A 22,532-nucleotide genomic window follows, 5' to 3' on the forward strand; every position below is an offset into this window, starting at 1 on the left:
ACTTGCCACAAAACAACGCAGACAGTTAACTGTTTGCGGTGCCAGGCCCACGCGCCGTGCGAAAGGCGCTGGCGGTAGGCGCAGCTGGTTTGAGTGACAGCCTGCCATGAGGCGGGGTCTGAAAATGCGGCTGCTTCCCGCTCGCGCCTTGCGCTGGGCGTGTGCGGCATGGTGGTCGAGTCTAAAACCAGCAGGGGCTTTTGTTCTACGGTGTTATGAGTATCACGGCGCGGCATGGGGAGCGGCGTTGAAGCAGCTAGTCAACGACTGGTCGAAACCGAAAATCCCCTGCACCACATGCACACGCACATAGCGCGGACGCGCGCGCTCTCAAAACCGGAGAGGCCAGTGTTCCCGAAGGGCGCAGTAAATACGCGCTGCGGCAGCAACGCGCAGGCGAGCCGCTTGCTCGGCCCCGCCAGACAGGAACCGAACGAGAGAGAAGCAGCGGGCCAGCGAAGCACAAGCAAAAACCCAAGCACCACAGCTAGCAAACAAAAACGTGTCCGGCCCTCCCCTGCTGCCGCGAGATGAATTCGGCCGGCTGTGCGCATGCGCGCGGGACGCGAAAGCAGACTTAAAAAGCATCAATATGGCGGCCTGTTCAACGGCAGGTGTGAGAAGTGTCGGCCTGAACTCTGGAATAGCGATGAAAGACTGCTACTCGCAGATTAAAGGAGGCGAGAAAATATGCAGCGGAGACGCCAACTGCCCTTTCATCAACGGCAACGATTCGGGCCAAGGCGAGGAGCGATGGCTACAGTCCCTCCGCCAGTTCCACAACGGGCGGAATCTCCAAATGGTTCATCTTTCGCCGTCAGTCACCGAAAAGGCGAGTCTTTCGCGTTCCCAATCGCACGCCGCGCTCACGCGATGCCACGAGCTCGGCATGCACACCGGGTCCGAACCCGAGCGCCGGTCTCATGCTGCCTTAGCGTTCGTAAACAAACAGGGGCCCTCAGCACGGCGCCTGCAATGACGGCGGTGCTCCCGCTTCGTCGTCCACAAAGCCAGCGGCATAGCGCTGCGTTTTCTTTGTTTTCCCCCTCCCTCAACGTTATCTTGCGGTTTGGTGCGGCCGCGACATGGAGCCCGCGCAACGCAGCGTTCATTACCGCTGCCGCCGAAACCAGCGTCTTTGAACATGTCATGCGCAGCGTTGTGTTTGCTTGGCTGCCGACACCTTTTATTCCATTTTTCCTTTCCTTCTGCGCTCGTTATTTTCGTCGTGAATTCTTTTCAGCGCGGCGCATGTGAAGGAGGGTACGCGTCCGCGCCCAGGCGAGGAGGGAGGAGGCTTGCGGAGAGGAGGAGGAAACCGAGGCAGCAGCGGCAGCGGAGGGGCGGCGGTGGCGTGCGCGCGAGTGTATCGATTTTTTTTGTACCGCATCCCATGGTGGTATTTTTCCTGCGCAGCGCGCGCCTTTTCTCCCGCCCCTTCTTTATTTTCTTCGATCGCCTGTTCGCTTTTACTTGAACAGGGCGGCGCGCATGCTGCAGTGTGCCGCTTATTTACAAGTAGAAAATGATTCGCGGAACTATTTTTTCTATCTCCGCCTTGTCGCTACTCCCGTCTCGCTTGCTGCCACTGCGCGCCTTGCCCCACGAGTTCTTCCGCGGTGAGGCACGGGGGCATGCATGTTCCGCTGGCTTGTTGCTCGGTTCACGGCGCGACTCCAAGAATATGGGACCATCTTGGATCGGAGCCATCGTACAAATCAGGACGGAACGGCAAAGCCCGCTGTCAACCACCGCCGTTGTGCGGGAATAGATGGGAATGACCTTATGCGGAAACAGAACAGGCGCGTACGCGCGTTTCCTGGTCGGCTTTGTTTGTCAATAAATCCGTGTGGGCGTGCTCGCGCTTGTGTTCCGTCTGTATCGAGGAAAGTGAACGCTGCGATGAATTGTGTGGGCAGAATAGCGAATTTTTGCCAGGAACGAATGCAGGTTGATGGGATACACAGACGGAATTTTTCGGTTCGTGACATGGGCGGAAGTCGGCGTGGGGGTAAAAATGAATAATAAATGCGCTTTGCCAGCTAGGAGACAGGCGAGACACTGTTGTCCTTGAAAATGGCCTAAGCCGCGCTTCGACGAGCGAGGAACACGCCTAGTAGCGGTTCACCGACTCCGTGGTGTGGTCGTGCTTGGACCGCGTTTGCGACGCCCGTCAGCTTTCCTGAGCGTTGGCGGCCTTCTGGGGGTCGGTGCCTGGAGCTGGCTTGTCTTTTATCGGTCTCCCGCCCTTATCTCCCTTGACTTTCTCGAGTGTCCCCCGCTGTCGCTACTGGCTTTGCGCAGTAAAAGAAAATAGTTTGCGGGCAAAAGTATGTTGGTTCACTGTGTTGCGATAAGCTCTCGCATGACACCTAAACAGTCGCAGCTAAGCTCCTGTGCTTTTCAATGAGCCGGAGTCCTGCGTATGGTCCCTCTGTAACACAGATGGTTTCCCTGCAGTGGGGTTCGTAAGATAGTTGCCAAAGTATTGTATTTGCTAGTGTACAGAATGACCAGCTAGTCCTTGTTTTTGTGTATATATCTGAGGAGGTTGATGTGAGAATTGTCACAGGCCAAAAGCTCAAAACTGACGAAATAATGCTGCACTGTCATAGTGACAGAAGTGGCTATTCTAATTTTCTGTTGACAGGCATAGAAAATTGAGTGCTTTGAAAATACTGGCAGTTTGTTTCCATGCCTAGCAGATGTGCAGAGCCAACTTAAGTTGCAGCACAACGCTGCCAGATATTACTATGAGAAGCAGCATGCACGAAGCAAGCCTAGACTAAACTGGAGGTGTACTACCATGTCCTGGCTGAATCTAGTGTTGAGACAGCAGAAGAAAGGGCCATTTTTATCCGAAGGCATCTCGGGTACTCTTTTCTGATCTCGTTTGGCACCCTTCTTCGTAACAAAAACAAGGGAGAAATCTGGCATTGGTGCAGATGTTAAATGTGCAGCGTGCACCATTGTTGCCTTCTGCAAGAAATGGACACCAAGATCCACTGGATTGCCCAGAGCTAAACTGGGGTTACAACTACCTTAAATTATGTCAGTTGTCACTGCACCTATTGAATCTCTTTCCCTTCTTCATAACACCTTTGGACTCCATGAACTTCTTGGTCTTGCTATTTTTCTGGTACACGTTTGAAGCAACAGTTATTCCTCAAAGGAGCCCCCCACTATACCTAGCCAGTTAGGTAGACCAATTGTGATGCCTTGCTTTATCCTTAACCTTGTAACACTTGCCAGCCAGCTCCCTGTGAAATGTCATGCTACAAGCTGCAGCAGAGAGCAACCACATCATCTTCGGAATAGGTCGATGTCATTGGCTGAAAGGCTTTCCTAAAAGGGCATTTATTTGCCATTTCATTCTCAAGTTGTGCCCGACTGTAGTGCCTGGCACCACAGAGTGAGGTGTTCTGACATCACAGAAAATAGGTTCATAATTTGTTCGCCTAGCAGTCCAGTTAACTGGCATGCAAAATTATTGAGCATTCTTTCTCTTTTTTTTTTTTTGCAAATAAATTGTTCCAATAGAAAAGCCGAACCTAGAAAACTTGCTAGCAGGTCAGAAGAAGTTTTGTTAATGCTGCTTTTGTCTTCAATAGCTGTTCCCTTACCAGTCCTAAAGACCCACAGATAGTTGGTGCCCGTAGAAGCTTCGGGAGGCCGCTGAAATTTACAATGATTGAAAATTACATGGGGCTGACTTTGGTGATATTTTAAGGTGGCATGAAGCGTGTTGTACCTGAAAAGCGCATGCACAGACGAAGCTTTCTGTGCCATGTTATACTGCAGTGTTACACTTTAGCATACACTGCTGTCTGATTTTCGTTCAGAATGGAATTTATATGCGTGACAGTTTCGGGCATCCCTGGACACAGCTTTGTATGCACACTCATGTAACAATGGCTTCAGTGAAACAAAATGATCCGTTATGCCATAACCGCTGCTGTTTGTCTGTAGTGGGCGCAACATCTCAGAATCTTCGCAGTATCCCAGGCTCGTCATGACTTAAGCTGTTATCATATTTGGAAGCATGACTACTGCAATAATGATATATTTAACCGACATGCCCATGTTGTAAAAATGCACCGAAACCTTTTCATTGCATTAAAGAGGCTCTTTTGACCATGGGGTCTAGACTGCTGAATTGTCATTGGCGGAGCAAAAGTTTAAGTGTGATGCTTGAACCAGTGTAACACTTCTTATATCCCTGTCACACTGTGAACTCAGAACTACCTTGAACTTCCTTGGCCTGAAGGAGCACAAGGGAGTCATAGGAAGCTTCCCTTCAAAGCAGTCGTCGCCGTGTCACACAGCCTGCAACGAGCTTCTTGCAGAAGCCACCAGGGCACCATTAGGCACTATTTATTTTGTACAAACACGCAACAAAATAACGCTCAGAACAACTGATATATTTTCGCACTTCTAGTTTCTTCGCAAAATGTAATTATCTAGACATATCGTTGTAAAATAAAACACATTTAATGAAAACAACGACTATGTTCTAAACGCAGCTATATTGTCCGCTCTGCTGGACACCATGTAACTCAACTCTGCGTTCCCACCGCCACTCTCTTCTGTCATTCTGTTCACAGTGGTTATCGGCGAGCTCATTTTTCGGTGCATTACCGTACCATGCTACTGTTCTGTCTGCCATTTCCATGTGCGAGCTGTGAGCGTGTGTGCACGATATCAAAACAAGTGACACAGGCGCAGTCAAGCGAGATTATGGTGCGGTTGCAAGAATCAAATACAACTAACCGAGCTGGAATACTAATTTCATGCGATAAAAACTAATGTATTCAAGAGTGAAAATAATTTTATCAAAGAAAGTTTATTTAGCGACTCAGAAGTCAAGCGCATTGAAAACGAGAGTACTCCCTTCACCCTTCAAGGGAGATCGCGGATCTCCTTTCGCTAGGAACTTCCTTAAACTCCTTTTCCTAAAGGACTGCCGTCTGGCACGGCACGCATCTCCCTCAAGGTAAAGACGACCTTGGGTGAAGGGAGTTGAAAGGAGTTCAGCCGTGCCCATGTGACAGGCTGTACATTTATACTTTAAATTCAATTCAATCTGTTGAAAATAAAGCAGCTAAAAATTATTTTACATGTTAACTTGATTATTTTATATGCATGCACAAAATGAACAGCGCCTCATGGGACCCCGACAGCGTCTCTAAGAAACTCGTTCTTAGCCGTGTGACACGGCGACAACTCCTTCAAAGCTGAACTCCCTCCATGGTCCTTTATGATGTTTCATTTGGTTTTCTGATCTTTCATTGCTCAATTGAAGAAAACATGGGGCTGAAAACTGATCAATCAAGGAAAACATTCTCTTTCATGCTAAGGTGGGCAGCTGCTTTATAAAAATAGGGCTATGTTCTGCCACACCTGACATGTGACAGGGACATGTGCCAAGTTATTCAATTTGTCTGTCCACTTTCTTTGCTGCCACAAGAATTTTCATCGCTTTAACTGATGGTTTTGGAAAGGCTTGGGCCCAAATGAGTTCATGTTGTGTTGGCATCATTGGTCTTTTTCTTCTTTCTTTCTTTTTTTTTTAAATGCCTGTCAGGAGGCAGCATTAATCCCCAGCCATTGTTTAACAGCCGCTATTCTGCCCTTTCAGGATATCATTGATTTCTTCCAACAAACCGGGACCCTGGTGAAGAAGGTAGAAATAAACAGGAGGACGCACATAGGTAAGCCCTGCAGGAGACATTTCTCTTTTTTTCTTTTTGCACAAGGCTCTGCTAGGCGAGAAATCTGTTTTCACGCTGTTGCTGAGTGATGTACGAGTGTACATAAAACATCAACTTTTATTTTTTTAAACGCAGAGAAAAGTGTACACCATTTTTTCGCGTAGTCTCCTCTCCTCTTAATGCACTTGTTCCATCGGGCTGCAAGCTTGCATATTCTCCTTTCTAGAAAAATGAGGACGTCACTTTAAGCAGCCCAAGCAGATGTGCAAGTTGGTGGGAGCAATGTCTGAACTGTATCAATAGTGCTCCAGCACCTTGAAACCCAGCATAGCTGTATCATGACCAGTGTGGCGGTATGTCAGCCGTCTACGTGCGCATGTTTTGCCAGTGGCACATTGCAGAAACGGCACATTGTCACATGGCTGTGCATGCCTGCACGCAGCTCACCATACAGTTGAAATCATCAGGTTGGATTTTGGGTTACCAGTGGAACACCCTCCCTACGAGCGAGATATCTGTACCTCCAACTTTCTTCTATGCACAGCTCAAGAAAGTTATATGAGGTCGTCAATTTTCCACACACCTAGACGCGGGAACGAAAAAGTTGAGGCTCAGTTCAGACAGTTCAGATTCAAAGTGGCCTGCACAAGCAACTGAAAATTGCTCTTCGAAACGATTATGCAAGCTTGTGTGCCTGTTGGCGATGTGCGGAGAAATGGTGCATGTTATACGTCTTTCACCTTTGTGTAAATTAATTTTAGAAGTACTACAGGTAATTTTTTTTTTTTTACCTTTATGGTTTTTAATGCATTCGCTCATCTCGCTGAAAACCTAATTTGGAATGAAGGCAAAACAAAGAGGTGTCCGTGTGCTGTGCGTTGTCAGTGCATGTTAAAGATCTCCAGGTATTTGAAATTACTCCAGAGCCCTCCACTACGGCTCCTCTATCTCTCCACTTTCACTCGCACCTTCCTCCCTCCCTCTATGGCGCAGTTCAGGTGTCTACAGAGCAAGTGTGACAGGTACTGCGCTATTTCTTCCCTGTGAACCAAATATTGTTATGAAATAATGACATTTGTTGCATATTGAAAAGCTAGGTTAACTTGCTAGGCCAATGTTGTTTTGCTGTCGCATGGGTTGTTTCCATTCCCAACACTGGCTCCGAGCATGCTTGGTGCACTATCCCACTACATGCTCCCTTCTGTCTTGATCCTGGTGGCTTATTCATGCTCATAGTAGTGTGTCATGCTGGTTTCTTCAACTAAGACTTCTCGGTTTTATAGTGTTTCATAAAAGGACCTCTTGTTGTATTGCTACCGTGTGAACATTTTCCTTTCCATGCCTGCCCTGAAAAATCTTTTAGACGTTTCATGCTGCGGAAAAGGTTTATGTTGCTCCTAAACTGTCACGGCTTCTGCAAAACTTGCACTGGGAGGAAAAGTGGTTCTACATTTTGCATCGCTAACTTGTCCTTTATGTCTCAGCACACCTTGTTTGATGTTTTCTAGGTTTGCCACAGAATTGAGATCTGCTTTGGCTGTCTGATAAACAGTCAGAGAAGTCGCTATAAGCCTTTTTCACAGCAATACTTGAAGTGAAGTTTTGCATTCGTAATGCGCTCATAAAGCTGCGCTTTAGGAGCTCCAGCGATGTGTTTTTGGCTGGAAAGAAAACATGCCCGCAGTTTGCTTTCATTGTAGGAGGACAGAAGTTAAAATGTCACCGTCCATTCGCAGCAGCTGCCTATCCCGCTGCTAGCTAAAGCCAATCCCCCCCGTCTTGTGGGTCACAAAAGAGCACGGTTTGTCTCGGAGGCGTCTGACCGTACACCTGTTTCGCACACTCTGTCGCGGTGAAAACAATGGTACTCCGCTGTTGGCGAGCTGTCAAGACGAAACAGTTGCTGTTGGATGCAGGTGTGGCTATGAGGGTGTGTTACAAGTGCAGCGGTCATAAAAGATGCTTGAGTGCAGAATGTCACTAAGCCACGGCATAAACAAAGCTATTGGTAGCATTGATGCTAAAGATAATTGTAATAATAGACAAGTATTGACGGGGTCATGTCATCAGAGGTTGACTGATAATTGTATGATTTCTTTCAAGTTACGAGCCGTAGTCAACACGAGCTCTCAGTGATCATGAACTAGACACATGCTTTGATGTTGATGATACTCAACGACTGTTTCTGGCACTGGTGTGGAAGCTGCGGAGCTGGAACGTGCATTCTTTGCCTACACGGTGAAATAAATTCAATGCCTGCAGTTGTCATTTTTCTCCTAAAACATAGTGCCTTGTTGGTATGTGTTTGTAAATTTTTACGAGACTGCTACGAACTTTCAATGTTCAGAGTCAAGGGGAAGAAAAACACTGCTATTGACTAACAAATTTGCTAGGCGTGTCTAATTGCAAGATGCTAGCTTTCTCGGGGTCGATATGGACGTACCGCCTAGAGAGCAAGGCACCCATGCTGTACGCTGATGTCGCCAAACTTTGTACTGGAATGGCAAAGTTATGGACGCTCTCGCCCGTCAGCGTAGCCGAACGTAGAAGGCTACGCTCTCTGAGAATGCGCATTGTTGCGTGCAGCGCGCATGAAAGTGGACAGCTCGTACGAGTTTGACCCGCTGATCCGGCCTTGGAACTTCCCGCGCACCCTGTTGGGCACGGACGCCAAGCTGAAGATGGGCAGCAGTGACAGCTTCCTGTGCGTGACCAACCTGCCCACCCAGTGGACGGTCAAGCAGTTCCAGGAGCTGTGCGAGAAGTTTGGGCCTGTGGTGCGCTGCTTCCTCATCTACCATCACGCCACGGATGAGAGCCTGGGCTTCGGCCTGGTCGAGTACTGCAGTCGTGCCGTCGCCTGCCAGGCCAAGAACCTGCTGCACAAGAAGCAGGTGGCCCAGGGGGAGATCCACTGCGACTGGCTCGAGCACAACCTGGTCAACTACGCGGACCTGTACCCGCGCTGCCTGTACGTGGGGAACCTGCCCACCACCTTCTGCGACATCTATGCCTTCCGGCAGCTCTTCACGACCGTTGCCAGTCCGACCTACTGCCAGCTGTCCATCGTAAACGGCGTACCACAAGGTTTTGGCGTTGTGGAATTCCGTCTGCACGAGGACGCTCGCAAGACGAAGGAACTGCTCCACGGCCACTGCCTCAACGGCAACCGCCTCAACATCCTCTTCACCTCCCCGGGCGTCAGCGCGTACAAGCTCTACAACCGCATTATCGAGGAACAGGTACGGAGAGCGTCATGCATTTGCGTCGCAAACATCCTGCTGCGTGTCGTTAGCTGTGCACTCTTGTCGTGGCTTGAATGCATGTTTGTAAGCGCTGTGCATGGTTGTGCATGTTTCCTTTGAGTTGAAATTTTGTTTCGTGCCTCGAAGTTCATTGGGCTGGCATGAAAATTCTGAAACTAATTTCTCTCCATTTTTTTTTTTTCTCCATCCTTCATGAATGAGTACCACGCCCCATAGTCGCTATTCATTACTGGCTTGAGTGCAGTTATATAGTAGGAGCTTGATGTTTCTTCAGCCAATGGCAAAGGATAGCAGAGCCGTAACTGAAGGAAATCGACTTCAGGATCGTTACATTGCATGGAGCTGCGTGCCAAGGCCTGTGCATTTCGAAATGGCCTTCATGCATGACAGTCTAAAATCATAGAAAGTAAACCTCAGCAGGTTGTACTTAGATTTCTACCGTCGTGTTGGTGTCATCAGCAAGTGAACGGCTTTAATTCCTTTTTTCTATCACTGGTTTCATTCCACGCGAAGTGTGATGCACCAGTCTCTTGCCATATTAAGATTGAGTGAAAAAAAAAATAATTTTAAGCCCAAATAGAAGTGCAGGGGACGTTCTTATCACGAAAAAGAATCGTTCTCCGGATGCGTCCCCCCACTGTGATGGCTCAGTGTTTAGGGCACATGGCTACTCGATCCCAGCTGCGTTTAGATGGAGGTAAAGTGCCAATATACTGTGTAATACCAGTGCATGTTAGGGAACCAGGTGGTTTAAATAGTCTGGAGCCCTTCCCATATCCTGTCGCCACTCTCCAAACTCTCAAGATTTAAAATTGCAGGGCCATGATCTGAGTAGTATTTGGCTGTGTTTAGAAAATTGCTTTTCATGAGCTGACCTCTACCGCATAACTGCGTCGCTGCACATAGACTCATATCAACATGCCCTGCCGTTCTCTAAAAGATGAGCGTTAGCAATGCCATTTTGATCTGAAATGCGAGCACTGAACAAGGGGGGATATTGAGATTTACGCTTTATTCACGTTACATTGCACTATTTGCACAAACCTTGGAATAGCATTGTAGGCAAACCAGGATATATCGAACTTAAAGGAAATCGCGAAATAATTTGATATGGCGGCATTTCAGTGTATAAAAAATTGCACAGTAGATAAGCTTATCTGTAACCTTCAAGCAAGAATACATTGTGCCCACACTTGTGTCGGGGTAATTGCAAAGATGTGTTGGCAGCACACTGGGTTCTGGGCGTTGCTATGCCTAACCTGTTTTGCATCGAGGTCACAGTGGACGGTTGTATCATTAAACTAGCCACTATCATAAGGTGCCTGTTAGCAACACACTATAAGGGTCAAAATTACTGGTTTACAATTAGTTTCCACAACAGCTTTGTCAGTGAAGCAAGGCATGATGTTTGATGTAGGCAATGATTCACTGTCTGGACCTGACTGTATTTGCGTTAAAAATTTAATTGAGTGCTTTCACTGTTTTGTCATTGAAATTTTCTCAATGTTTGCGAAAAACAACCATACTGACATCCCAAAAATTTTATATGGTCACGCCATTTGATCAGTTTCACATATCAAAAAGTTTAAAAAAACGAACTTTCTGTTGGGAGATGCTTTTTAAAAAGCAGTTGTGTATAACACAGCGCCAGTGTCATGTATAGCTGGATAAAATGCGACCTTTATTTCTGGCCTTAACTCCTGTCATTAGCAGTGCTGTTAACATTAAACATCTTGTTATTAAATGCCCCAATGAAGTTTCGCCATTTCAATTTTCATAATATTTATGGCATGGCACTTGTGGTATACAGGGTGTTCCGTATTATTCATTATAGTTTGCACCTAAACATAAAATTTTAGAAACGGTCAGGACATCTTACACAATTAGGCAATTGATGTTTAGCTTGAATAAAGTGTGCTCCTAACCAGATAATTTAACTCTAAAAACTAAAGTGTATGGCGAACACTTCTACTTATATTGAATTAAACTAAGCATTCTGTATATGAACTGTGCACATCACAGTAGAGAATTGTGGGCAGAATACCTTCCTCAACTGTCGTTTTTCTTTATATGCAGTGCGGTACACTCAACCGTATTCCGTTAAGTGTAGTTTCATTTACAATTTGTAGAGCATTGAAAATTCTAACAGCTTAAGAGGGTCATTTTACTTGTAGCGACAAATAGGTATCCAGGTTGCCACAGCAGCATATGCCTTTTCAAACCCTTTTGGGGGACAGTCTTCTCTGATCACCTATGGAGCATCAGATATCATCTGGTTTCTAACAGCTGTCGAAAGATCGTGTTTCACTTGACTGTAGCCTGCTGGGTAGGTACCTGGATGCCACGCCGACGTGACTCCTTTCTTTTTTATTATTATTACTATTCATTTCTTCCTAACTACATAACATTCTTTTCGGCTCTTTTTATATGTGAAACTGATTAAATGGTCTGACCATTTCACTGCTTTGATAATGTCTTGCTTTGTTGTCCGTATGCATTTTCCGGCCTTCATTGTTGTTCTCACTGGAATCTCACTGGCTCTTGTCAACATTAACGCAAATTCTGCTTAAGAATGCTTCACAGAACACTGCAAAAAAAGTGCTGCCCTAAAATATAGATTTCAGATTAAAAAAAAAAAATCTTTACCCTGTGTGGCACTCCCGTTCTAAAATGAAATGGGGTGATTCATAATTTTTCATTAAAAGCATGTCAGAGAATGTTAGCATAAGTCAACTTGCCAACATTGACTTCTGCAGCAGGCAGCAGTTTATTAGCAACAACTTCCTGAAATTTTCCAGATCAGGGCGGATTTTTTTTTTTTTTTTTTTTTTAGAAAACATCTGCAGAACGAAAAAAAACTTCCCTTCTTTCTTATCTCTTTAAGATCGCCCCCTCTACTTCTATTTGGGCTTGTCCTAACTCGTGTGAATTTTTTCAGCCGAAATGTCAAGAAGTTGGCGCGTCTCCTTTCACGTGGAACGACCCACAGGTGAGGCACTCGCATTCCTACGGTTCTGTACAAGAGCTCTGCTCAAGACTTTTCATTGACTGCAATAATATTACTAACAGGGTTTTATTGGTGAAAAGGTAAGTTGAAGTGGTCCTTTGAGGGCGAGTAAATACACCGGGAAACATATTGTGCGCTTCTTTGGAGCTGAGGCAATACTGGTGTTGGCACAGACTGATTGGAGCCAGCAGTGCCAACAGTACCCACAGGTGCACTTACTATTTGTCAGCATGGACTACAGCTTTGACACATTTGAACAGGTGGTGGTGTTTCCGAGTGCATCGTCAAAGAATATGGTTGGAAAGACTCTGGAGTAGTGATGTTATCGCCTAAACACCGTGCATACTTGCATGCGCTGCTTGAGACCTGCACTGGCATTGAATTTTTCTGAAACATCCCTCTTAAGCGTCCTTTGTTGGACTGGCTTGCTTGCGCCATCACATTCGTTTATACCGATCTGAAAGTTGCTTGCTTAGCCCGTTTCTCAAATTCCTCTCTATGTTATGTGCTGTTTCACGTAGAGTCTTGCTGCCAGCTCGGCATGGTTCAGTTGTGTTGTCTCTGTCATTCCCGTATTGTGTCCTTTGTAAGTGCTTCCTTGTTTCTCCTACATACCACAGACCCCTTAGCGTGTTCTATCATGATCGTACACAGTGGTGGAACTGCTGCGCCAATTGCGCCAAACTGCTCCAAATCAGAACTCCTGCTACATGCTGCTACAGAATCAATTTTTTGCCTACTTCTGCGCCACGCCTGCGCCAAAAGCCGCTGAATAACTCTGCCGACAGCAACACCAAGCTGTCGCGGAACCAAAACTGACATCTGCTGGCTACACTGTGCAAGGCGGAAGAATATTTTTCCATGTCCTGGGCGGACTTCTATGTCTCCTGCCGGAGTTTCTTTTTTCTATCTACTGGGAGGGAGTGAGAAGGGGCTGCAAGATATCTCTCAAGTCCAATGCACGGGAAGGGTGAAAGGAGGGGCTGGCAGGCCAGCCGTCGAAGGTTCGAAGCACATTCTAATGCGTGACGGCTTCGAGCTGCCCTGGGCGCTCGCTTAATTGTGTGTGTGTACGTGCGTGCGCGTGCGAAGGATGTGCGAGCAGGCTGGCCAGCGCAGACGACGCGGTTTCAAACGAGTGATGATTTGGAACTGCCTTCGGCAAACCACAGCTGCAGCACTATGCAATTGCTTCCTCCTTTTTTTTTTTTTTTTTTTCTTTTTTTTTTTTTTTTTTTTTTTTTTTTTTTTTTTGTACCAGTGATATATGGGCTGCGATGTCCTGAGTAGCAGTGGCGGGGGTGCTAAGTATTCAACTGAACTGCTTCTATGCGCGCGTACTGGACTCTGTTGGCCGCTTTTGTACCTTAAGTTCAATCCCTTGTGTGGAACATCTTGTATAATTTCACAGCTTAACTCATGCACAGGTACTCAATATATTTGCAGCCCCGCATACGGTCAGTAAGTACCCTTGGATATTTTCATTACAATGAGGAAAGCATACTCACAATCCCTGCAGTACGCTGCGAAGAAGCATACTCATGACTCTGAGTCCCTGCATTGCTTTGATTAACCAGTCACTCTGCCAAACCATCAGAAGAAAAAAAATAAAAGTAAAGATTACGAACGCATGGAATCGGCGCTCACTCCACATCCCCGCGCATCGTGCTTTTTGACTGAGCAGCGCCAGCAGCGCGCCTCTCTCGAGGGTGAAAAAAAAAGATCTCCACTCAGGACCTGGAAAAATATTCTTCCCCCTTTTCCTTAATCAGCACGGGTATTGAAGAAAACAGGCGTCTCGCCATTACCCTCATGTGCAGGATAAGGACACCCAGAAAAGAGGTCAGAATCAGGAAAAGGTACACCGGCTGGCCAGGAATATGAGCACCAAAGCTGAGCTGCTTTTCTCAAAGGCGTCAAGTCTAAAAATTTTGCAGACGTTAAGAGTGGACAAGCCCTTCTGTAGAATTGACAGGAAAGGCTCGCAGTGGCACTGTCCAAGCTGTAGTTATCAAGACGAGAAGATATAGTGCCTTAAAGTTTGCAGTTTTAAGCAGCAGTTCTGGACTTGACAGAGTTTTTATATTAAGACAACTAGCTACCTTTTTCCTAGGCTACAGTGTTTATAGTATAGTTACATATCTCGTTATGCCTTCCCTTGAATAAAAACGGCTTTATTTTAGCAAAACCTCTTGTTTGCTTAATTTTGTGTTTTTAAGGAAAGAACAGCACTTTAGACTGCATTTGAGCTTGAAGCTTGGTTTTGCGTGGCTATGGTCAGTATATACACCTGAGCAATTGGGTTCCAGAAATAAAATAAGCCTTCTTTATTTAAGCGTCTCAAGATTTGAAATTTTTCTACAAAGCTTTTTTTTTTTTTTCTGCTGCAAAAGCTCAAATATTTGCTACAAAATGCCATTTTTCTCGCTACAAAACTTGAAATTTCTTCTACAAACTGCGATTTCTTCTGCCACAAGAGCAGCTACAAGAAGCCAATTGTCAGTTCCACCACTGCCAGTTGTCAGTGTTCTTAACGGAGCCAAGGGTGTATAGAAAAGTCTCACGTGTGGCAGCATGAACAGGAAGTGTTGATAGTCGCTTTATATGTCCGTCTCGTTGAGCATTAGCGAACACTGCTGATACTGACTTGAGATGTGTTTGTCTTGTGTTTTGCGTGTGCCAATAATATATTTTTTTTTTTATTTTTTCATGTATGTGCAGGCTAAGAAGCTGGAAAAGAACAATGGTATCATTCAGACGCCTCAACTCTCGCCCGCTCTGCTCGCCCAATTCTCGGTCGTGCAGAACTCAAAGGGTAAGCGCCCCGTTTCCCCTTTCTGGGTTGGTGGAGTCGGTCTGAAAATTGAGTTGGAAAACACGCGGAGGATTGAATGGTAGTCCAACAGTTCCCTGTCATCATTGAAGTGGTTGTCTTTGCAGTTGGAGCACTTGTGCTGGTATTCCGGCATTCTTAAACCATTGTGTAAGTGCCGGAAATTACTGGTTGAACAGCTTGAATTGAATAGCATAGGCTAGCTTTGAAGTGCGTTATTGCCTGAAAACACTTGCTTATATTTTGTAATGGTTATTTAATTCATTGTAACATGTTGGCCTGAAGAGTTAATGAGCTAGGCTAAGTTTATATAGGATCTCTAAGATACGTTGGCATCTGGAACTAGTGTGTGAGCAGAGTACCTGTCACTCCAAAGTGCGCGTTAAGGGTGCCTTTTGTAAACACGTCAGGAGTGTCGTGCAGATAGAATGAAAATCCACTCTTTTCTTTTTGTCTTTTTGCTGTCTTTTTATCCTTTAGTTGCAAAGACCTTCCAGAAAGCCATCAACCTCAAGGGCAAGGGGAAGAATGCGTCTCAGGTGAGTGCTTTTATTTTTATTCCTCAAACTAGTCTTATTTAGCACATTTGATTAGCAACGTCGGGGCACTATTTTATCTTGATGAATTGCAATTGTGTGAGCTTCACTCTGTGTGCTCCTCCATACCACAGTAGTCATGTGCACTGCCATTCCATTAGGCATGTGACACAGAATGTGTGCAAGCACATTTCTTATCTTTTATTTCATCTTTTTTTTTTCTGACTTTTTCCTCGCTGGAAGAGCTACATTGTGATGAGCCGTCATTTCATAAACTGCGCTGACTGGGCCGAAGAATTGCACTTGCTTTTATAATTGTTGAAGCACATTTTTAATGCTAGGCATGAATCTAAAATATGTGCTTCGTTTCCTTTGTCTCTATTGTTACTTTATTGAAGCTGCGCACAAATTATTCCTAACGTCTGGACTCAATTCTGGATTTAACCATTCGTCTACCGTAGCTGGTAAAAAGGCAGGGGCAGTTATAGTGTTGTATAGTATTGACTTATTGTTGGCTGGCACCGTTGTGCTAACCCGCCTGTGTTGCCCGCAGGTTTCGACGACTGCGGCAAGCAACCATGCACTCATTGCTCTTCAAAACTTCTTCAACCAACAGATTTGCACCCAACAAGCCCTGGTGAGCTATGCTGGCTCTACACAACCTGTGCGGTCATCTGGTCATCATCTGGTCATTGTTTATATTTGTTTTCATGTCTGGATGACTGGGCTTCTCGAACCAAGGTGTAATCAGTAGAGTTGCTACATGCGAATTGGCGCTAGCCTTGCATACCGCTAGTGTTCAGAAGGAGTTCAAGAATATGATGCTGGACAGGGACAGTGCATTGTGGATCAGCGTGCGGTCATGCTCACGCTAACTTGGAAACAACCAGAGCAAGGATCATGAACTACGGGTGATTGATACTCTGAAGAAAATGTAATCCATCAACAGAACCACGTGATGCACTTGTCTGCATTTTTGCACCAGTAGTTAGACGTCAGTTCGTCGTTTTTAGTGTAGGCTATCATGAGTGTACAACGGTACAGGAAAGGCAGTATGATGGGATTCCTGACAACACTGAACGCATCAAACAAGGTGTGAGAGGGGAGTCGTCGATCCTCTTGACTAACATTTCGAGAGGCCCTCTTGCTGAAAACGCTGGCCAACAGACCGAAACTTTCCCTTGACCGTCGTTCGTTTGTTTTTTGTGTTGTAACCAATTAAACACCACAATTTTGAAGCTGGGCCTCTGTAGTGTGGATTTTGTAGGGCTCTTACATATCTAGTGTGAGACATCGTCTCTTATTGACGATACCACAGGGCCAGATGGCGCTTGGTCTGCCAGCGCCCCCGTCGGAGGCCGGCCAGTACGAGGGCCAGCAGCCTGGCTCGGCAGCCTCGAGCAGCAGCAGCAACGGGGAGGAGAAGGCCAAGCAGGCGGCGGAGGATGGTGGCTCGCCCGAGGAGCGCCACAAGCGCAAGGGCGAGCCCGTCTACCAGCCCCAGTGTCCACTTAATTATTCCACCATGGATAATTCTAGTAAGCACCCCAGCTGGGCCTTCGAGGCAGCGGGCGCCTGCCAGCGTCAGGGCACCTACCCGCCCCAGCCGCAGCAGCAGCAGCAACAACAGCAGCAGCAGCAGGTACGGTCAACTGCAGAACAGGCCTCCCCATTGTTCACAAATCAGCCTTCTTAGGGTAGCTGGCATCAGACGGGGTTAGTTGGACGTCAGTTGTAGGTGCTTTTGTCCTGCTGTGCACAAGGCTGGGCTGCTGATGCCGATGATGGTGATGGGGCTGGATAGGTTGTGATCGCATTGTTTTTGCCTGTTCTTCATTCTTCCGCAGCTTTGTCTCTGCTTGCTGCACGGCGTGTTGTGCTAAATCTCTCCGTGTTTCCTCTTGTGTTGCGCAGGTTGATGCAAACAACGAAGCCATCAACATGTCGAGCGAGAGCCGCGACCAGCAGAGTCCCCCCGGCGCGTCTTGCAGCTGGCAGTCAGCCTGGGCAGGAGGGCAGCAATCTCAGGAGCAGTCGGGTCAGCCCATCATGCAGCAGGGTTCCTCCTACGACAAACAGGTGAGGAGCTTCGCTCAACTGACTTGTTCTTGGTGCTTTGGGATAGTTAGGGTGGGACAACGTTTACATGATTGTTAGTCTACTGGTCTTTTAAATTTAAAAAACGCAAAATGGGCATGACTTACAATCTAAACCAAGAGGCATGGCACTGTGAATATAGACTATAAAGGTATCAGGGACACTGTGGCATTCTTATGATTCTGTTCTTGCTCTCCTCGTCGCATACAGTCGTCGATTTACAGTCATGTAGATATGGTTGTGTGGCTCAAGGTTTTTTTCGTCGTGCAGTGTTAGCGCATTCTTAGTGCGTTGCATAGGCTCGGTTTGTGGCTGACCTCTTGGAACTTATTTCGTCAAGCTGTTACCTCATACCTGTGGTTTCTGCCGGAGGTATGCTCAAAAAAATTCCTCTCCCCCCACTTTCCTCCAATTTCTTCAACAGGAATCCGAGATGTCCCCGTCAGACCGCAAGCGCAAGGTGCACCAGCTGATGCCATCACCCGAGCCGTCGCCCGAGCACGGCTACATCGGCCAGCACTCGCAGGCACTGGGCGGCCACTACGCTGACTCATACTTTCGCTACAAGAAGATGAAGGTGGGCACTTAAGGCCCGCCCACCTCCCCCCCTCAAGCCCTGCACCGCCTCTCTCTCGCCCCCTCCAACACCGTCGCCGCCGGTCTCAGCGGGCCGAGCCTCAGGGCCAGTGGCAGCTCATCCGAAGAGTTCCCTTTCGACCCGCTCGTGGGCGGAATGTGAAAGAAACATGCGTTTCTCTTCCATCACCCTTTCTCCTTGTTTCTTTTTGTTTTACTGTGCTGCAAAAGCTGTCCTCATTGCCAATGCGTCACCACATTTCGTCCCAGTGTTCCTCATTGAGAATCGGTACACATACCATGCTGTGCCTAAGCTGTTTTCTTTTCTAGAGCAGTTAAGTGTACTCCTGCCTAGTTTGAATTGAGTTGTGACTCATTTGTAAGCTGCCTAATTGATGCCTGCCTTTTTCTATTCCAACGGTTATCAGTCCCAGTATTCCTTCACACTGCAGGAACTCAGGTGCTGGAGGGGACAGCGAATAAATATAATGAGCAGAGCACATCAATTGCAGCGGGGTCTTGTGGTGGTGGGCAGGTCCGCCAGGGTGGGGGGGGTTACGATGACAACTCGGGGGATTTTTTTTTCCTTTTTTTTTTTTTTTTTTTTTTCTTTCTTTGACTCTGTGTCGTCGACAGCAGCAGCTGAACAAAGACGAGAATAATGATGCTCTTCCGTTTCCGGCCCCTTTATTTTAAACGGGTTCGCAGACTACTGTACCCACCTTGTCCGGCCGGAAACTCGATGCAAAGAAACAAAAATACCACCTACTGCGCGTCGACATTGTCGCGAAGCACTTTTTTTGCGTCAAAAACCGACGCGGAGAAATAAAGAGACCGATGCAGACAGATCACGGGCAGTAGCGCTTCCACCCGCCGAAGCAGTTTTGTCTGTCGGTGGTTGTTCCCTAGTTTTTCAGAGCGAAAAGTGTTTTGGGGTGGGAAAGCGTGCCCTGTTGCCTAGCTTTTTCTGGCGTTCAGTGAGTGAGGTCTTGGGGGCTCCATGTATGCTTTGTCTCTTTCCCGAGAACTCCCTCTTTCTAGCCTGCCACTGTTCCAGATAATGTGGCTTCCCTGTTATCCCATATTCCCCATTCATCATTGGTGGGAGTAGTAGATAGCGAGCGCATCATCAGCTTGCGAGCGCCGTAGGACTTGTTTTCTTTCTCAGTGGGAGAGGGAGCCTAGATTTACAGAAAAAAAAAAAAAGAAGGACGAAGATGAACACGAAGTGTGCACAATGCACCGCAAAAGAAAGAAGGATGTTGTGGAGATCCTCCTCCTCCTCTTCGTGCAAACTAGCCATCAAAGTGTTTTTTCTCGCGTGGAGAACAGTAGCGACAGAGTTGGACGAACCTATGCAGACGACACTTCCAGAGGCAGTCCTGCCGTTTTCGTCGTCTCTCTCTCTCTCTCCTCTTACTCGCAACATTTGATTTCGCCGTGTCACATCGCCGAGGTACCGGGCGAAGGCTGGCACTCATCTCCTTGCTTTTCAAGGCTTCTTCTCCTCTTCAGAGCGCCAAGGGAGAGAGAGACGTGCCCAGAGTTTAGATGGCGGCGGAGTTGCAAACTTCTTCCCTCGCGGAACACGCAGCAGCCCCCCGCTTCTCCGGAGTTTTATGCACTGCTTTTGCAGAATTCTCCCCAGACTTTGTAGCCCTAGTGACAAACCTTCTCTTCCAAGCGAGAGAAGAAATTGACTGCGGCAATGCTCCCTTCCTTGTGTTTCCGTTCGCGCACGAGGTTTTTTCTTTTCCTGCACACGATGTTGGTGCATTTCTCGAGCGCGCATTCTTTTTCTTGACATCTTCGAGGCGTTGCCTCGAAGCTCTGGGAGCAGCAGCCTTGAACTGCGGTTCACACACATACACAAAGAATAAAAACAAGGCCTAGAAATCGGGCCGTTGTGGCTTAGTTGTCAGTACTGTTGTTACCGTAGCCGTGTCCCCATTACCGTCGTTTTCACGTTTCGTTTATTCTTGAAGTTGGCAACCTCCCCCCCATTTTAATCGTTGCGTCCTTTTTCCCCCGCAGTTATAGCGAAACACTATCACACTCCTTTTTCAACACAGGTGTAGACTTCTCTTTGTCTTTATTGACACATTTTTTTGTAATAACTCCCCAACACGGTTTTTTTTTTTTTTTTTTTTTTTTTTTTTTTTTTTTTCCCACGTGTTAAAGTTGCTGTGTTTGTACCAATGGCTTGTACAAAGGGAGATGACAACTATGAGGATTGTGGTTCTTTTGCCGGCAGGTACTGCGGCAGTGACGGATGGTTCCTTTGATTTTCGTGTTTTTATGTTTGTGTCGTTTTTGCGTCCTTTTGCCGCTGTGATGGGTTTACTGTGTGCGTGTGTGTGCGCCTGCGTGCATTTTGTGTGTAAGTGAGGACTCCGGTTGTCCCTACTCTGCTGTTGTTTGGAAAGGGGCCCTACTTTTTTTTTATTTCTGCGTCGGGAGTAGTTGTAGCAAGCAGATATACTGGCATAAGGATGCACGGTGTAAGAATAGGATACCTCGCATTGTGTCTGTCGCCCTGGGTTCATCCCCACCCCACCTCCCTGCTCCCTGCTGTTTCGTCAGTTTTTTCCTCGTGACCCTCCTTTCGTGACGATCGCATTTCCCTACATGTTGTACGGCAGAATCAAATGTTTCTCCTTTTTTTGTCTGTTTTTCACTTTTATTGCCGTTAACCCGAGTTGAAACGTTTTGAGTGCCGTTCTGTTTGTTTTCTTCCTTTCGTGGTGAACTTTTTCAAATGCTGCTCCGTTTTGTCGCAGTAAGTGCTCTGTGCTCTTGTCTGTTCTCCCATACGTAGTAGCATCTTGCGTTCGTTGTAGGCATTTAGTGTCTTGAATGGAGCCTGGTGAAATTTTATTTCAAGCACTACGAATATATTTTTCGTGGCAAAGAGATGAGGAAACATTGCTTTTCTTGTTTGTGTTGTTCATTTACCCATGCATTACAGTTGGCCTCTCACAGTGCCCCCGGGGGCCTGTTCCTTTATTCTTTACTTCATTTTCAGTTATGCATGACAGCGTGGCACGCTGTGTCTGACACGTAATCACACCCGTAGCTTTGCTGCTTTGGTTTCCGTATTGTACATAATCCATTTGCCCTCCTCCCCAAGCCGCCGTTGTGTTTAAATAGGTGGCCGAGGCAGGGCTGCATCATTTGAGATATTGGCTTTCTAGCGGCGCCCCGTATGTAACCTATGTTTCTATCCACCTCATCGGCGCAGCCAGCGTTTTCCGTGTTTGGAAGTAGACATCCCGCAGCGTAGTAGCTTGCATACTAGCTCGTTTCACAATAACGGTTAGCTCTGTATATCTCTCGGCTGTGTCTAGTATCAGCACGCTTGTGGCTTTGGCGGAACACTTTCTCCCCTCCACGTCCTCCCTTCCCTGTTCCTCCTCCTCCCTCTCTGCCAGTGGTGTATATTTATGCTGTCACCTTCTCGAGTAAGTACCCGATCCCCTGTACTAACCATTCAAAGCTTGGTCCAATCAGGGTTTTTTCAGTAGTGCCATACAGGTAATGTCGCACGCCACCAAGTATCAAGTTTCAGCAAAGTTCGAAAGCGTGGAACGCATGTTGGTTGGTGTTTCACTGTGTCGCTGCTATATTCATTCACTGTGCCGTTTCTGTTCTGTTGCCGACCTCGAGAATGTCTGCTTTTCCTCTCGGTGCTCTTGTAACATGCAGCGTTGGAGTGTTGTGGTAGGGCATCGTTGCAAACAAATATGCATACTGCTTGAGTAACAAATATTCTCTGCGTTTTGTGTTCGCTCTCTCTTTCTGACTTATTCTCGCCGCCGCTAGTCGTGTTTATCCCTTCCCTGTCAGCTACGTGCAACGTATACTCATTTGTATCCATTCAGTGTATATAATTATCAGTCAATGTTACGTTTCAAGGAAATAAACAATCCAGTACTCCCACGTTATGCTCCTTTGCTCTTTCACCTACCTGTGCTAAACCGGCTTTGCTGTCGCACGGCTGGTTGATACAAAGCACCCACTGCACCGTGGCTCTTGCATTGATGTGAGAGGGAACTGTGAGTGTTGCATAGGTTCCAGTCAAGTACAAGGAGTGGATCAATTAGACATTAGAGTGGAAAACTTATAGTATTGATATTGTGAGTCAACAAAATGAAAACAAGTGCATGTCTTCAAAGACTGCACCATTGATAGTGGAAACAAATGTAAGCATACCAGCTGTATTAGGTGCTGTTCTGTATTGCATAAGTCGCTTTTAGTCTTAACTGATCGTTTGAGTGGCAAAATGATTTCGGCCTGCTCCTTCAACACCACTAGAGCATATGGAGGCAACAAAATTGTCGGATTATCTTGGGTAGCAAGTTGGATTGGGAGTGGTTTTCAAAATGCTGTTTGGTAGGTTTACAAAGATGGATCCAGAGAAAGGCACAGGACAAGAAGAGAAGGTACACGCATAACACCGGCACATTTACAACTGATCTATTCCAATAAAGAAACAAACACATTGTC

At 46.7% G+C, this 22,532-nt stretch overlaps 1 protein-coding gene across 2 annotated transcripts; it reads left to right on the top strand.

Moving 5' to 3' along the window:
* The first annotated feature begins 178 nt into the window (after positions 1 to 178).
* On the top strand, positions 179 to 21,965 carry LOC146181799 (uncharacterized). 2 transcript variants are annotated; one of them, XM_084576794.1, is made up of 10 exons: positions 182 to 832; positions 5,639 to 5,711; positions 8,298 to 8,953; positions 11,916 to 11,966; positions 14,706 to 14,799; positions 15,298 to 15,356; positions 15,907 to 15,990; positions 16,672 to 16,995; positions 17,268 to 17,432; positions 17,875 to 21,965. In XM_084576794.1, exons 1-10 carry the CDS (start codon positions 593 to 595, stop codon positions 18,037 to 18,039), a joined length of 1,911 nt encoding a protein of 636 aa, XP_084432920.1. In that variant the 5' UTR covers positions 182 to 592; the 3' UTR covers positions 18,040 to 21,965. The 2 variants fall into 2 exon arrangements, with proteins under 2 accessions (XP_084432921.1, XP_084432920.1); XM_084576795.1 differs by lacking the exon at positions 11,916 to 11,966 and having other exon boundaries at positions 179 to 832.
* The last annotated feature ends 567 nt before the right edge of the window (positions 21,966 to 22,532 follow it).

Source organism: Amblyomma maculatum, chromosome 8 (assembly GCF_055883805.1).
Source record: "Amblyomma maculatum isolate TAMU_Amacu chromosome 8, ASM5588380v1, whole genome shotgun sequence".
Classification (NCBI taxonomy): domain Eukaryota; kingdom Metazoa; phylum Arthropoda; class Arachnida; order Ixodida; family Ixodidae; genus Amblyomma; species Amblyomma maculatum.